Source organism: Oryza sativa, chromosome 6 (genome assembly GCF_034140825.1).
Source record: "Oryza sativa Japonica Group chromosome 6, ASM3414082v1".
Classification (NCBI taxonomy): Eukaryota; Viridiplantae; Streptophyta; class Magnoliopsida; order Poales; family Poaceae; genus Oryza; species Oryza sativa.
Genome location: NC_089040.1, coordinates 20,449,664 through 20,464,431, shown reverse-complemented (window position 1 = coordinate 20,464,431; position 14,768 = coordinate 20,449,664). Strand labels below are relative to the sequence as shown.

General features: G+C 38.7%; 1 protein-coding gene across 1 annotated transcript; it reads left to right on the top strand.

The window, feature by feature from the left end:
* Window positions 1-2,811: 2,811 nt before the first annotated feature.
* On the top strand, window positions 2,812-4,953 carry LOC4341194 (abscisic acid receptor PYL3-like). Its single transcript, XM_015786674.3, has 3 exons — window positions 2,812-3,159; window positions 3,913-4,131; window positions 4,515-4,953. Exons 1-3 carry the CDS (start codon window positions 2,953-2,955, stop codon window positions 4,707-4,709), a joined length of 621 nt encoding a protein of 206 aa, XP_015642160.1. The 5' UTR covers window positions 2,812-2,952; the 3' UTR covers window positions 4,710-4,953.
* Window positions 4,954-14,768: the final 9,815 nt, after the last annotated feature.

Below are 14,768 nucleotides of genomic sequence, written 5' to 3'. Positions count from 1 at the left end.
AATTAGTAAGCAGTGTCTTTGAAGCCTCATCTTGACAATCAATCCCTAGAGCCTCACTGAATAGCAAATTTCTAGAGCAAGAAAATTTATCTCGGTCAAATGTAGAATCTCTTCAACTTTGGGCACTTGCATATGCACTGAGGGGATGTTCAGATTGATGTCATTTTTAACCATACTATTTTTTTTTAAAAGTTGCTAAAAATATCTATATTTAGTTTGTTGCTAAATTTGGTTAATATATAAGAAATACTGCCAAAATTTTGACAATATTGTCAACTTACCAAAATTTTGGTAATGCTAAATTTTGGTAATGCTAAATTTTGGTAAGGTTTATTTTGGCTATCTGAGCTGGCCCTGAATCTACTATTCTAAAGCTGGCTTTCGACCAGCTTTTTTATTGGTCAACGTTGCACTATAATTTGCGGGAGATGGGTGAATTCGCGTGGTGATTGGTGAATGCGAACGTCTCTACCAATCTAGACGTCGCGCCGAAAAGGCGAAAGGAAACCGCGCAATGCTTTGGGTTAGCTGGGCTGTACTCCAACTCAGTGCAGCTGGGCCTGATTGCTAGGGCCCTTGCATGTTGCCTTAATTAGCCTTAATTAATCCATCCCGTGCACAGAAGCGCTATAAAACAAGGGAAAAAGAAAAAAAATAGAAAATAAAAAACTAAATGACATAAATAATGTAAAAAAATATTTATATCATTTGGAACCATCCATTTTATAATATTGTATTTGCTAGACTACAAATTTCAAGAAACATGTGAAAAGTTTTTAGGTATTATGAAATCACTACAATTTTGGGAAAACATACCTTATTTATCTTTTTCTATTAACATCTATAACCATTTGTCAAAGTTAAACATAATAGTCTCGATCCAAAAAATATTTACTAATCTTAAAATACACGGGCTAATAACTAACCTACGCGCCAACGTGCGCGTTCATTTCTAGTGTGGAACTATGTTGAACTCATCAAGTATGTATTGCATTAAATTGTAAGGACACATCCTTTTTCTTTTTGTCATTTATACTCTTTTTTTTGTCGGTCGTGCATTAAAAAAATGTAAAGGTCAAGTATTAAGTTTGCTCATAATAATATGTGTTAATTCATATCTACGAAAGGAAACCAATGTGCCACTGCCTTTGTATACACGGCTACATGTTACAAACATCCAAATATGAAGCCCCTAATGATCTTTACCTTTTCAGAGAAAGATAGATTATGTGATAATGTCATGTAGAATCTGAATAAGCAATAGTTCAGTTTTGTACGTAGCCTACACTCGCCGCTTGCGCACCCAGGATTCGAGTTTGAACTGAAGTAGCGTTTATCCATGCTAGAGCCCTTCCCACTTTATACAAGGTGAAGACAGGAGAGGGCTGGAGCGTATTAAGGAAAATAATGTAAGAGGTTACTGTTGTTCCATGTCTCACAGCATGAAAAATGTACTTAGCACTAAAAAAAAGTACAGGCATGTAGTAGATTTGCATATGCATGCACCAAGTTTCCTATTCGCATCAAGTTTGAACTAAAGCCTTTTTGTCCTTGTGTAGTGCACGCTACTGCTCTTGGCACTTTATACCACTTTATACAAGGTGAAGACGAGAAGGGAAAAAAAAAGAACATGCAACATGTTCCCTTGATGCATGGTTTTTTGTTTGCCAGCCTATGCCGTGGTCTAAAAATCCGAGTTACCTCTTTCTGGCTTGTGCCTTAAGGACATAAGCAATGCACCTGGTGCTGGAAAGTACAAGTAGGCAGTTGGTGGCATCAACAAATGAGTAAAGAGAAATGACTTCCTACTTTCATCCCACTAATTATGGGTTTATTTATATTTAACTTAATAATTTGGTGATTAGTTTAATTAGTTACAGGTCAATCAATCTATGGCTATTGATTTAGAATGAATGGGTTGGATGTAAAGAATGTCGCGTGCTGACATTACTATGTAATAGACGATATGATTCCGATTCACAAATATGCAATCTTTGCAACCGCTAAAATAAAAGAATTATTTTTAAGTTTGCTTTTTCACCATGCTATAGTCAATAAAAGTTTTTTATTTATGCTCCAATGTTCCCTAATCAATTTCATCTACTTTTTTAATACCCATGTCCAACTATAGAAATGCTTAAATTTTGGGATAGAGGCAATAATTAATAAGGCTCTAGGATAATTCAAATGGTTTTGGGCTTATTTTTTTTTTTTAACTTTGTTATGCTCTAGAAAGCTACTAAGAACCGGTTAGGAATATAATAATTTCATTGGTATTTTTTTAAGAAATGTTTACTCAAAAGACAATGGGCACTATCTAGCATGAACTTATTTAATCAGAGGCGGTACATATTGCAATCAAATAAAATTCTTGCATCCAAAATAGTGTCAATAATATCACTTTTACCATTATTAGTTTTGTAGACCAGACAAGCTAAAGATACAGTAACATCACAGAAAAAGATCAATATGACTATAATAAAACAGCTTCATATAGCATGAGACCTCGCCAATAGTTTTGTCAATTAAATATTATTTTAGAAAGAGTGCAAGGCATCTTCGGTTTCCGCATAATCAAGGATACACGCAAACACGTTTGTTAATTGCATGCCTTGCACACTATTGCAAGAACCTAGTCGGCCCGCTGGTTTGCTTTCCTCCATCGCTTCACGTAAACACATTGCCATGATCGAGCTCATGATCACCTTCCATCCGGTGGCTACCTCCAATTACAGGAGACAAGCCAAGCACACAGTTTGCTTCACATAATCACGAAGCAGATTGCCGAAAGGGTTATGTTGCTGGCCATATATATACCACCCTTGTGCTTGGCGTATATACCACCCTTGTGCTTGGCGGTTTGTTTCATCCCATCAATTGTTTGGATTCAACAGTAGTCAGTCTCACTCTCTTCCTCCAAATCGTTGGTGCTGCTGCTACTGTGTATCGGAGATGAACGGCGTTGGTGGGGCGGGAGGAGCAGCGGCAGGGAAGTTGCCAATGGTGAGCCACCGACGGGTGCAGTGGAGGCTAGCGGACGAGCGGTGTGAGCTCCGGGAGGAAGAGATGGAGTATATCCGGCGGTTCCACCGCCATGAGCCTAGTAGCAACCAGTGCACCTCGTTCGCCGCCAAGCATATCAAGGCGCCCCTCCACACCGTAAGTAGAGATAATAGCAAACATTATATGATTATCTGATTTTTGTGTGTGTGATAATTTTACTATATATATTGATCATGATACTTGGAATAATTAGGTGCTTAACAGCTTGTTTTCTAGATGATATGTGCTACATATGGCTTTGTATTGTGTCAATATACATATCAATGTTTTTTTGGATATATTAATTTGAATTGATGCCAGTAAATAATTTGTTTCAAGAATTGCGCGAAGTATGATGACTACCTAGTAGGATTAATTCTTAACTTTTTTTTGACCTGGATTAATTCTTAACATTGATGTTAATTAATCAATATCATTTTTGAGTGTACTTTCTCCACCAAAAAATATAATGATGTATGGACTTCTTAAAAGGATTAAAGATGAAAACAAAGGGTGGTTGTGGGAGTCGAAGGGTTGTAGTGTGTAAGATTGGGTCAAATTAAACGAGTGATTGAGAGGATTTAGTACTCAAGAATTTCTTCTGTTTTGGGATAAATCTAAAACGCAAGAATTACCTATACTTTGGGAATGATGGCGTATTATGTACTGATTTATTTCAATACCCCACCCCCACACCCCAACACACGAACACACACACGCACACGCACACACACATTTTGGACTTCACAATTTGTGTGAAAACCACTCAAACGAAAATGTTGTGTGATTTGTGTGAAAGGCACTCATGAAACAAAGGTTCTATAGTCATATTGGTATTTAATATTGTTTGGTCTCTTTATATTTATTCAGGTTTGGTCACTAGTGAGGAGGTTTGATCAGCCACAACTTTTCAAACCTTTTGTGAGAAACTGTGTAATGCGAGAAAACATTATTGCGACCGGATGTATTAGGGAGGTCAATGTTCAAAGCGGGCTTCCAGCCACAAGGAGCACTGAGAGGTTAGAGTTGCTTGATGATAATGAACACATCCTCAAAGTCAATTTTATTGGGGGAGATCATATGTTGAAGGTAAAAATTTAATCTTGATAATATGTCTAAGGTTTTTTTTGCTTTGTCTTTCCTATGAAATGAATTTGTGATACACAATATAGATATTTTTAAGCTAATGGAACAATATGTATACCTAACTATAGAGAATGAAGTAACAATATAATTCCATAAGTAGTGGCTTGACACCATTTCCTTATATGCATCTAGAAATTTGCGAGATTCATTGTTTGTTTATGATGTATCGCTAATATCTCGGCCCTAGACTCACTTTTCATTGAGAGAATGAGAGGCAAATGAGGAACCATGTCATCATTTAGGGGAGCATAATGATTTTATCCTTTTTTGAAAGATCTTTAATTGTAGTGAAACTGACAATATAATTTTGTTTGCCATTATAACAGAATTACTCATCCATCCTGACCGTCCACTCTGAGGTCATCGATGGCCAGCTTGGAACACTGGTGGTCGAATCATTTATTGTGGACGTTCCAGAAGGGAACACCAAAGATGACATAAGCTATTTCATCGAGAACGTTCTCAGGTGTAACCTTAGGACCCTTGCTGATGTGTCAGAGGAGCGCCTTGCCAATCCTTGATCGCACCCTGCTTTCTTAGTTGATTAATGATTAGAATAATCCATATATAAAATTGGTGGACCGTATTGAAACTCTTAGAAAACAACATAGCTTCTTGGTCGACACTGGATACTAAAGCTTCTTTTTTAGAATTTAGAGCAATCAAGACACTCACTTCAGTTTACTACAGACATATGTGCAACTTTGTTGTTTACTTCACTCGTGCAAAAAATGTTGAACTGAAATGAAACATTGATACTCTAAAGGATTGTATTCAGATTTCCTATTCATTAATTCATATGTCTTCTTCTTAGCTATGAAAATAATGTTCCCATAGATATATGGTCCTCTTTGTGTCATCTTCCATTGCTTCTTTGAGTTCAAGATAAACACTTATCTCATTTAACATTGTCTTAATTGTAACATCATATGTCCAGATCCAACACCAACATTTAGTGAACGACAACCTTTTCATACTTTTTATTCCAAGGATCTTGAGCCAATCGACTCAACACAATCATAAATCTAAACATTGATAGTGATGATGTGGGTTATTGAATCATGGCCTGGTTTCTATAGACAACACTTGGGATAAAGAGAGAAGAACAATAGTGGACATAGTTAAGTTGGCAATGAAATGAACAAACCAAATATGGGGGTGGAGGTAGGGAGGGTGAGTGCAAGCAAAATGTGAAGAATGCTATTAGCCTCACGTCATGAAACTTTAGTCTCCATAGGAGGGCCATATAAAGTCAAATTGGGCTAAGAGGACTGATGTCCATGTCATCTCGATCATCCCTCATATTTTCACGTGAAAAAAAAATTCTATGACTCAGTCAAAACCGTCATAGTAGTTCAGTTTTCAAAAAAAAAAACATAGCTCACCGGTTTTCCTAGTCGAATTGAACAGATGGATGGTGGTCTTAATTTGAAGTAAACAAAACAACTTTAAACCAACACTTTGTTCTAGTTTTAATCTATCCTCTATGCGCTAGTAACATCCTCGAATGGTTCTCTCCTAGATGAAAAATTAATGATATCACCTTTGTTGGTCACTAAATCTATGGCTTGTCTAACCCTTTTTTCTTTGATGAGCACAAGGTACTCCCTCCATTTCACAAAGATTGTTGTTCTAGCTTTCAATTGTTTCTTTATCGAAATGTGTGGCAGCATAGCTAAAGCTTCCATATTAACTGTGAATGTAAACACTAAGTGATATGTAGTGAGATGCATGCCTGAACAAATATGAGTACTGTGACACTTAATGACTATTTGACGTATACACCTTCTGAGTTAGTGGTTCACGAAAAATGTGAAGGGTCAAGCATTAAGTTTTCTCATGCCATGGGTTAACTCATAGGTACAAAAGAAAAACGATGTGCCACTACCTTTGCTATGAGAGCACATGTTTCAAATGTCCAAATATAAAGTCCATATTGATCTTTACCGTTTCAGAGGATGTGAAATGATTCGATCATTTCATGTAGCATGTGAACAAGCAATTGTTCAGTTTTGTACGTAGCCTGCACCAGCTGCCTTTGCACCCAGGATTCAAGTTTGAACTGAAGTAGCGTTTATCTTGCACATGATTCCTAGCTAGAAACATGTTCTTATTAATAAGGCTCTAGGAGAATTGAACTAGTTTTCGGCTAGTTAACCGGTTAGGAATATAATAATTTCATTGGAATTTTTTTTAGGAAATGATCTTTTTTTAAAAGATAATGAGCATTATACCATGGGAGCTATTTTAATCGGAGGCAGTATTGCAAACAAATGAAATCCTTGCATTCGAAATGGGGTTAGTAATATCAAATTTAGCATTTTAACAATTACGAGACCAAACATACCAAAGATACGATAGCATCTAAGGAAAAAATATCAAGATGATTATGATAAACAACCCAGGATGGCATGAGATCACCAACAGTTTGGTCAAATATATATTATGTTAGATAACAAAAGCATGAAAGACACGTTTGGTTAATTACATGCCTTGCACGTTCGCATCAACCCAGCCGGCTAGCTTTCTTCCTCCACCACCTCACGTAAGTACATCACAATGATAAAGCTCATGACCTTGTAGTGGCTATCACCGAGGCTTCAAGACAAGCCAAGCACATGGTTTGCTTCACACAATCACGAAGCAGATCACTGAAAGAGCTATGCTTACCACCCTTGTCCTTGCTCGCCTTTTCCATTCCACCTCAATCGATCGACTTCATGAGCTAGCAGCTGACCTCTTCCCCTTCTCCTTATTGGTGTTGCTGATTTTCTACTGCTTACCGGTAATGATCGGTGCCACAAGTGGTGCGGGAGGAGCGGTGGCAGGGAGGCTGCCGGCGGGTGCAGTAGAGACTGGCTGATGAGCATTGTGAGATCTGGGAGGAGGAGATGGAGTACATGCAGTAGTTCCACAGCCACGAACCCGGTAGCAACCAATACAACCCCTTTGTCACCAAGCACGTCAGGGCGCCCACCAAACTCTAAGTAGTGATAATAATAGCAATAATCATCTGGTTTTGTGTGTGTGATTACGTAGCTATATATAATCATGATATGGAATAACTGAATTTTATTATTAATTATTTTGGGTGGTCGATATATACGATTTCATCGCACAATTCAATTTAGGAGAATAATTATGATTCACATGCAATTTGATAATGCCCGAGTTTTAGCTTTGTAGATTTTGTGTTGGCGGATTAGCATGCCAAACTGCCATCTTAAGAAAATTGTCTAAATTCTCCTTCCTATGACAAATAAGCCATCTTTGGGATGGTGACACGGTCAACAAGACAATTGTTTGATTACTAATTACTAGTATAAAAATCTATGGAAAATGTAGGATGGTTTTAATATTCTGAATCTATTTTCAAAGAAACATCTACCCATATCAAATTAAAAGGTTGAATTTGAAATACTCAAAGCGATATTTTTTGTGAAATTTTAAACACGTTGATTACATGTATTCCAAAACGTCACTTATTTGTCTTTATATACAATTCGAAAGAAAGGGATTCATGAAACATACCTTAATGAATTCAATGTGTCAAATGTACAATGCACATTGATGTTCAAATTGTATGTATCATGTGAATATATGTATAATTTTATTTCAGATATATTTGAACTGATACCAATAATTAAGTTGATTTTAGAATTACATGAAGTATTAACAGCAGGATTAATTTGTTTTCAATATTTATTCATTATATAATATCATTTTAGAGTACACTATATATTGGCTTACTTCAAAACCCTACACACACACACACTCTCTCTCTCTCTCTCTCTCACACACACACACACTCTTGGATAGGCAGTTTGTGTGTGTTGCATCTAACGTAGACTTTAAATTTTTCCCTCACATAAAAGCGTTTACTTTGAAGCTAGCTAATTCTCCTTTGCCATACTTGTGGAAACCACTCAAACTAATATTATCTTTTGCAACTTCTATGAAAGCTACTCATGATACTATTTATATTTTTATTTGATACCATTCAACCTCTTCATGATTATGCAGGTTTAGGTCACTGGTGAGGAGGTTTGATCAACCACAACTTTTCAAACCTTTTCTCAGAAAGTGTGTAATGCGAGAAAACATTGATACTAGAAGTGTTAGGGAGGTTTGTGTTCAAAGTGGGTTCCTGGCCACAAGGAGCATTGAGAGGTTACAGTTCGTTGATGATAATGAACACATCCTCCGTGTGAAGTTTATTGGTAGCGATCATATGCTAGAGGTACAATTCAATATTTATCATCTATCCATGTTTTTCTTTTGTTTTGTTATTGCTATCAAAAGCAATCTATGGGATACATGATATAGATATCTTTTGAGATAATGGAACGTTACATATACTTAATTATGGAGAATGAAATAAGTGTAAAATTCTATAAGTACCTTTGCACTAGAAATCTGCGTGATACCTTACTTGTCCATAATGTCTCACTGACTTGTAGGCCTTCGACATGCATATTGTTGAGTGAATGGGAGCAAATAAGGAAATATGCAACTTTAGGGGCAAAAATAATGATTTTATCATTTTTTTTTCAAAATTTGCACATATTTTCAAAGATCTTTATTTGTAATGGTATTGACGGTTGATCTTTTTTTTTGGGTTATTACACCAAAACTACTCATCTACCTTGACTGTCCACTTTGAGGTCATCAACGTCTAGCCAGGGGACTGTCCACTTTGAGGTCATCAACATCTAGCCAGGGACAGTAGTTATTGAGTTATTTGTGGTGGACCATTCCAGAGGGGAACACCAAAGATGACATATGATATTTAGTCAAGAACTTGTTTAGGTGTAACCTAAGGACTCTCGTTGATGTGTCTGAGGAGAGCCTTGCTGGTTATTGACCTCACTTGCCTTCTTTGCTGATGGTCAGAATAATCGAGATATGGAATTGTTAGAACTTGTAAAAACTCTAAGAAACAATGGAACTCCTTTATCGGCACTGATTACTAAAGCTTCTTGAAAAGAATTTAACTACCAGGGCAATCATAGCGCTCACTTCGGTTTACTACATATACATATGCAACTTTCTGGTTTAGTTCATTCTAGTGTTTGAAAAATGTTGAACTAAAATAAAATAACAATATTCCGAAGGATTGTTGTTGGACTTCATGTGCGATAATTTGTCTTACTCTTGGCTATTCAAATAAAGTTTCCACATATGCATGCCCCTCTTATTATCGTGTTCCATAACTTCTTTGAATTCAAGATAAGCACTTATTTGATTTAACGTTGTCTTAACTGCAACACCATATGTCCAAATGCAGACGTATATTGTATTGACTAGCAAGGTTAATTTCTATTTAGAGCAAAAACAGATCGTGTCATCAGCTTTTAGGAAAAAAAAATAGCTTGACAATTATGAGCATGAAGTACTTGATAGTGTGGACAGCTCTGTCCTGTGGACGCTGAAGAGGGCGCTCCTCAGCTACCGTGCACATCCTACCTCCACCTCTTCGTCGAAGACCCAATAGGCAGGGTGCCTTCCACCAAGCAGGGGCATCCGGTGGCCCCTAGCTACCCACATTGGATCTGGCAGTCCCGGATGAGGAGCATTGCATGTCGGCCTCAGAGTCATCGCCATCATGTGCCATCGGTGAATCTCTAAGCTTCCGTTGATGCCAAAGGTCCTTGGAGATCATGCCATGCGACACTACATTACGAGTGCTTCCCCTCCTGCCAATCCAGGTGGCATTAGCTTGGGGCACCATGGATCTGGTTGCTCCCGAGCTCATAGTTGCTGGATTTGGCCACCTCAGAACTCGTGCGGGCTGGATATGGCATTTTATAGGGTTAGGATGAGTGGAAGGGAGGAAGGTGGTAGGAAGACAGAACTAGTGGCACGGTCGACTGAAGGGAAGAGTAGGTACATCATCTGGAGGAAACAAGGGAGGGCCAGAGGGGGAGGAACGAAAATATAGGATAGGATGGAAGGGGGCCTTGTGTGGAGCGAGGTATCTAATTCAATTTTTATGTTTGCGGATTTTTATTAAAAACTTGGAATGTTATTTCAAGCATGATTGTTGTTTTCTTAACATAAACCGGTTCTTAAAAAACAATGATAAGGGGGTTTAGATTGATGTTTATGTGTTATAGTGGTCCCTGCTGCCATGTCTTCATAAATCGATTCATGTTTGCAACGATCTCCCCCATTTGCTCTCTATGGAGTAGAAATTACATGTTTTACTTGTTAAATTGGATGTCATTGTACCGCCAGGAGGAAATGCTTGTAATGTACTAGATATATCATTTGTCATAATGTATGCCAGCAATTAATGTATTTCACATTTTTTTAGCTTTCAACTGATATTCTACACATCTACTTTGAAACAATATAGAATTTTTAAATGTGATGAACATTTTTACATTTTCTTTAATTATTAATGCTTTACAATATTGGTTGCCATAACTTATTTGAGTTGACAACATTTTTGGAGCAGCCTCTATACCATTCAAGTTACAATCTGGTGTGTTTGGTAGAAATAGGATTCTAGCTTCTAGATTCTCATATCAAGTTATAGATAAGGCAAACACCCTGATCAGATTGAAAATGAACTAGGAAGGTTGTACGGCACCATCTAAGGCTTGAGGAAATAGGCTATTTACACGTCATAAGAGAAATTCGAAGATTTACTGTCCACAGTGATAGGATTGCTGCTGAGTTGCGTGTGATAACTAGCTCCTATATGGAGCAAAAGGTTGGGGCACCTCCATTTATATCTTTGAAAAAAACAAGAGGAGATCAAGAAAAATGATATCAAGAGTGTTACACATCATCCCTTGTGGCTTTCTAACGATATCCGTCCATCCACTTCCGAGCTATGCATCATAATAGGTTATATTTATCTGACCATCTCTTCTTTCTATAAAGCTAAGAGCATCCACAATGTTTAGGATGCATATAGCACATAAGGTGAGACCCACAGTTATATGACCTTTTGCTAATAGCATAGGCTACAATGCTTGTAGTCTTTTTTTGGCTTTAAGGCCGGACCCACTCAGAAAAAAAATATTTTCACCCTTTGACATGCAAGATTCAAAGACCCACATACATGCTACCAAGGTATAAAATGATATTTTTTTATTTATTATGGTCTAGCCTTAAGCTTAAAGCTAACCATAGCAATATTATCTCCCTTTGCTAGGAAAAATCCTAAAAATAATTGAAGCAACAATAAATCACACCAAAATTCTCATAAATACCACACAACACCCTAAGCTCTCAGTAATTGTAGTTTGAATTTATCACATCAATTGATACCCCAAATAAATCCTTCAACTCAGCTAAGAATCTGAAAACAACATATCACTTAGAGCAAGTTTAATAGTATAACCAACTACTTACTCCAAATAATCTATAGCCAATGTAATAGTTAATTCATACAATAGTTGCTTACTATACTATTAATACCTGGTCCCACTTGTCATACACACATTACCTCTTGGAGTCCGTGCTGCAGCTGGCTACAGATCTGTAGCCCGCTGCTCTTCTCTCTCTTCTTTTATCTCTTTAAAATATGTTTATAGCTGGCTTATAGTCTGCTATTGTACCTGCTCTTAGGCTGTGTTTGCAACCCCATGTTCCCAACTCCTCTCCCTTGTTTTCCGCGCGCACGCTTTTCAAACTACTAAACGGTGCGTTTTTTGCAAAAAATTTCTATTTGAAAGTTATTTAAAAAAAATCAAATTAATACATTTTTTTAAAAAAATAGCTAATACTTAATTAATCATGTGTTAAAAGGCCGCTCCGTTTTATGTGCAGGAGGGATGGGTTCCCATCCTGCACTTGCGAACACACCCTTAGCCTACTTTGCACATTCACAAAAATTAAACCATAACTCATCTAGCAAATCCCTTTGGTCAGCATGCTAACCATAAAGTGTGTTTACACAAACATATTCTGGCTGTAAAGTGTGTTTACACAAACATAATCTGACTGTTTTGGCGTGTTTGGTTGGGTTAACGTGGCATTCCATTTATCAGGTGATCTCGACTGTCCTTTCGAAGACTGGTGGAATATAACAAGGAAAGCGTTTTGGCGCAAAATTCAGCTAAGCTTTCTATTCACTTTGATTGTTGGTGACCTGGTTGATTTGGAAGGAATGAAATGCTAAATCTTTGAACAATGAGAGAAATCAGCAGCAGTCATGCTTGGGGAAGTTTGAGCTGAGATCATGCTATGGCGTGCAGCTGCATTGTTTCATGCTGTAGAACAGTAGCATCCAGTGTCAGACAGCTGACGCTTGTTTGTTCTCAGTTGAGACGTCCACGTTTGTAATTATTTTTGTTGTAGTTTTCCTTCCGAACTATCTTAATGCAATCGGTTGGCTGTCTTTTGGCCAAACCGACCAAAAAGATACCGCTCATGCTAGTTCCAGGTGCCGAAGAGGAAGGGCGCTGATGTCACAACACACCAGTATAAAAGAAAGAGGAAGAACAAATTCATCTATAATAATATAAAAAGGAGAAGTTCACCCCTCCAATCCTACAGGTGAAATCGATATGTTCAACCCCTACCGTCCATCCGGAGATCTTTATCTTTACCCCTACCAATCCTACGGTGAACTCGGAAACCCGGCCCACACGATGGCACGCGGAATCCCCGATGCAGCAGAATTCATTAGCGCGATGATGCCGCCGCCGCTGCAAAATCCTCCGCGCTAACCCCGTCGTCGCGCCATCATCCGCACAATGAGCCAATCCACCAACATTGCCGCACATATCCTACCACTGCAGTGCGCCTGCTCTCGCGAAATCACTTTCTCTCGTTGCAAACCGCATCCTCCCACCACAAATTGCATCCTCCCCTCGCCTGGTCTTCCTCAACCGTAGTGCCGGCGAGAGGCCTCCTCCACTACATACTAATATAAAAGGAGGAGTTCACCCCTCCAATCCTACAGGTGAAATCAATATGTTCAATCCCTACCGTCCATTCGGAGATCTTTATCTTTACCCCTACCAATCCTACGGTGAACTCGGAAACCCGGCCCACATGATGACACGCAGAATCCCCAACGCAGCAGAATTCATCAGCGCGATGACACCCCCGCCGCAAAATCCTCTGCACTAACCCCGCCGCCACGCCATCATTCGCACGATGAGCCAATCCACCAACATTGCCGCACATATCCTACCACTGCAGTGCGCCTCCTCTCGCGAAATCACTTTCTCTCGCTGCAAACCGCATCCTCCCACCGCAAATCGCATCCTCCCCGCGCCTGGTCTTCCTCAACCGTAGTGCCGGCGAGAGGCCTCCTCCACTGCACTGTGCTCAATTCTCTGGTGAACTCTGCCAAACCCATCACACGAAGGCGCAAGGGCCTACTTGGTGTCTACAAGACCGAGAGGTAGGCCAAACCAAGAAACCCACCCATCGTTGCTTACTGGACCTTGGATAGATGAGAACCTCCTCCAGACCAACGGTGGCATTCTGCTCTATCTCTGCATTGCATTGAAGGATCCTATGCTTTACCTTCCCATGTACTTTCTGTCTTCTTGTGCTCTTTGTTTCCACAAGTGTGCAATGCAGGCATGCATGGAAAGTGCTCGATGAAATGCTTACTCGATGGAAGGACGCCACACAGAGGTCACAGCTAGGAGTTCAACACTTTTGGATGGCAGTGCCGTTGGATCTGCATGTGAAGAGGGTCCCAGGTTAGTGCCTACTCCCAATTGGCTTGTAATTCACATTCCAGTAAATCCATTGAGCTGTGCAGCTGCATTTCAGCCTCTCCAGTTGCAATTTGAATTGATATCTAGATTTTTTGAGTGTTTCATAAACATAATTCAGCTTGCTTGATTTGTACTGCTAAGCAAGCTTCCTAAATCCTGAGAGAAACAATTTTGTGCATTGTATTGAACTTCCCGGTAATATGAATATCTCCACCGGGTCAGCATATAGAAGTATACCATTTGCTTGTAAAAAATGTAACCCTTTTTTAACGTACATGCACCTAGCTAGCTGGGTTCATATTCATTTTTCTAACCAATGTTTGCAATTCAGCATGCACAAACACAATACCGATGAAAAAGAAGTTGAAATAAAGGAGATTTTTTTGGGGAGAGAAAATGACAAGAGGTCTTCGGAGTCCAAGGGTGCTGCAGGTTGCTGGCAGAAGCAGCTCTTGTCAATGGTAGCACTTTTTTGGCATTTCAAAATCAAATTGCGAAATTCAAAACCAGCTGTAAAAAAGTTGAGCCAAGCGAAATTGTAGTCTTTTGACTGGCTGCCAGCTTATTATATATACTTTTGTCTAGGTGAGTCCATGAGTTGATGATGCCTTAGTATGGATGCTTGACGTATTAACGATGCATAGCAATGTCAAGGCGCAGATTGAAGAATATGGTAACAATCACTCTCGCTTCTCTAATTTCTCAGCATCTGTACACGATATCGTGGATGAGCACCATATCCAACGATGAGTAATTTTGAAAGAATTCATTGTACGACTTTTTTTCTATACAGTACATGCATGTGACTATGAGATGTTTTCTCATGTTTTTTTCATCTTTTTTCCTTACGAACTTGCAGAGATTGAAAATATACTTTATTCATTTGCA

Coding starts and splice junctions, on each gene's coding strand:
- LOC4341194 (XM_015786674.3), top strand. CDS start 2,953: ATGAACGGCGTTGGTGGGGCGGGAGGAGCAGCGGCAGGGAAGTTGCCA. Junction 3,160..3,912: donor TCAAGGCGCCCCTCCACACC/GTAAGTAGAGAT, acceptor ATATTTATTCAG/GTTTGGTCACTAGTGAGGAG. Junction 4,132..4,514: donor GGGGAGATCATATGTTGAAG/GTAAAAATTTAA, acceptor CCATTATAACAG/AATTACTCATCCATCCTGAC.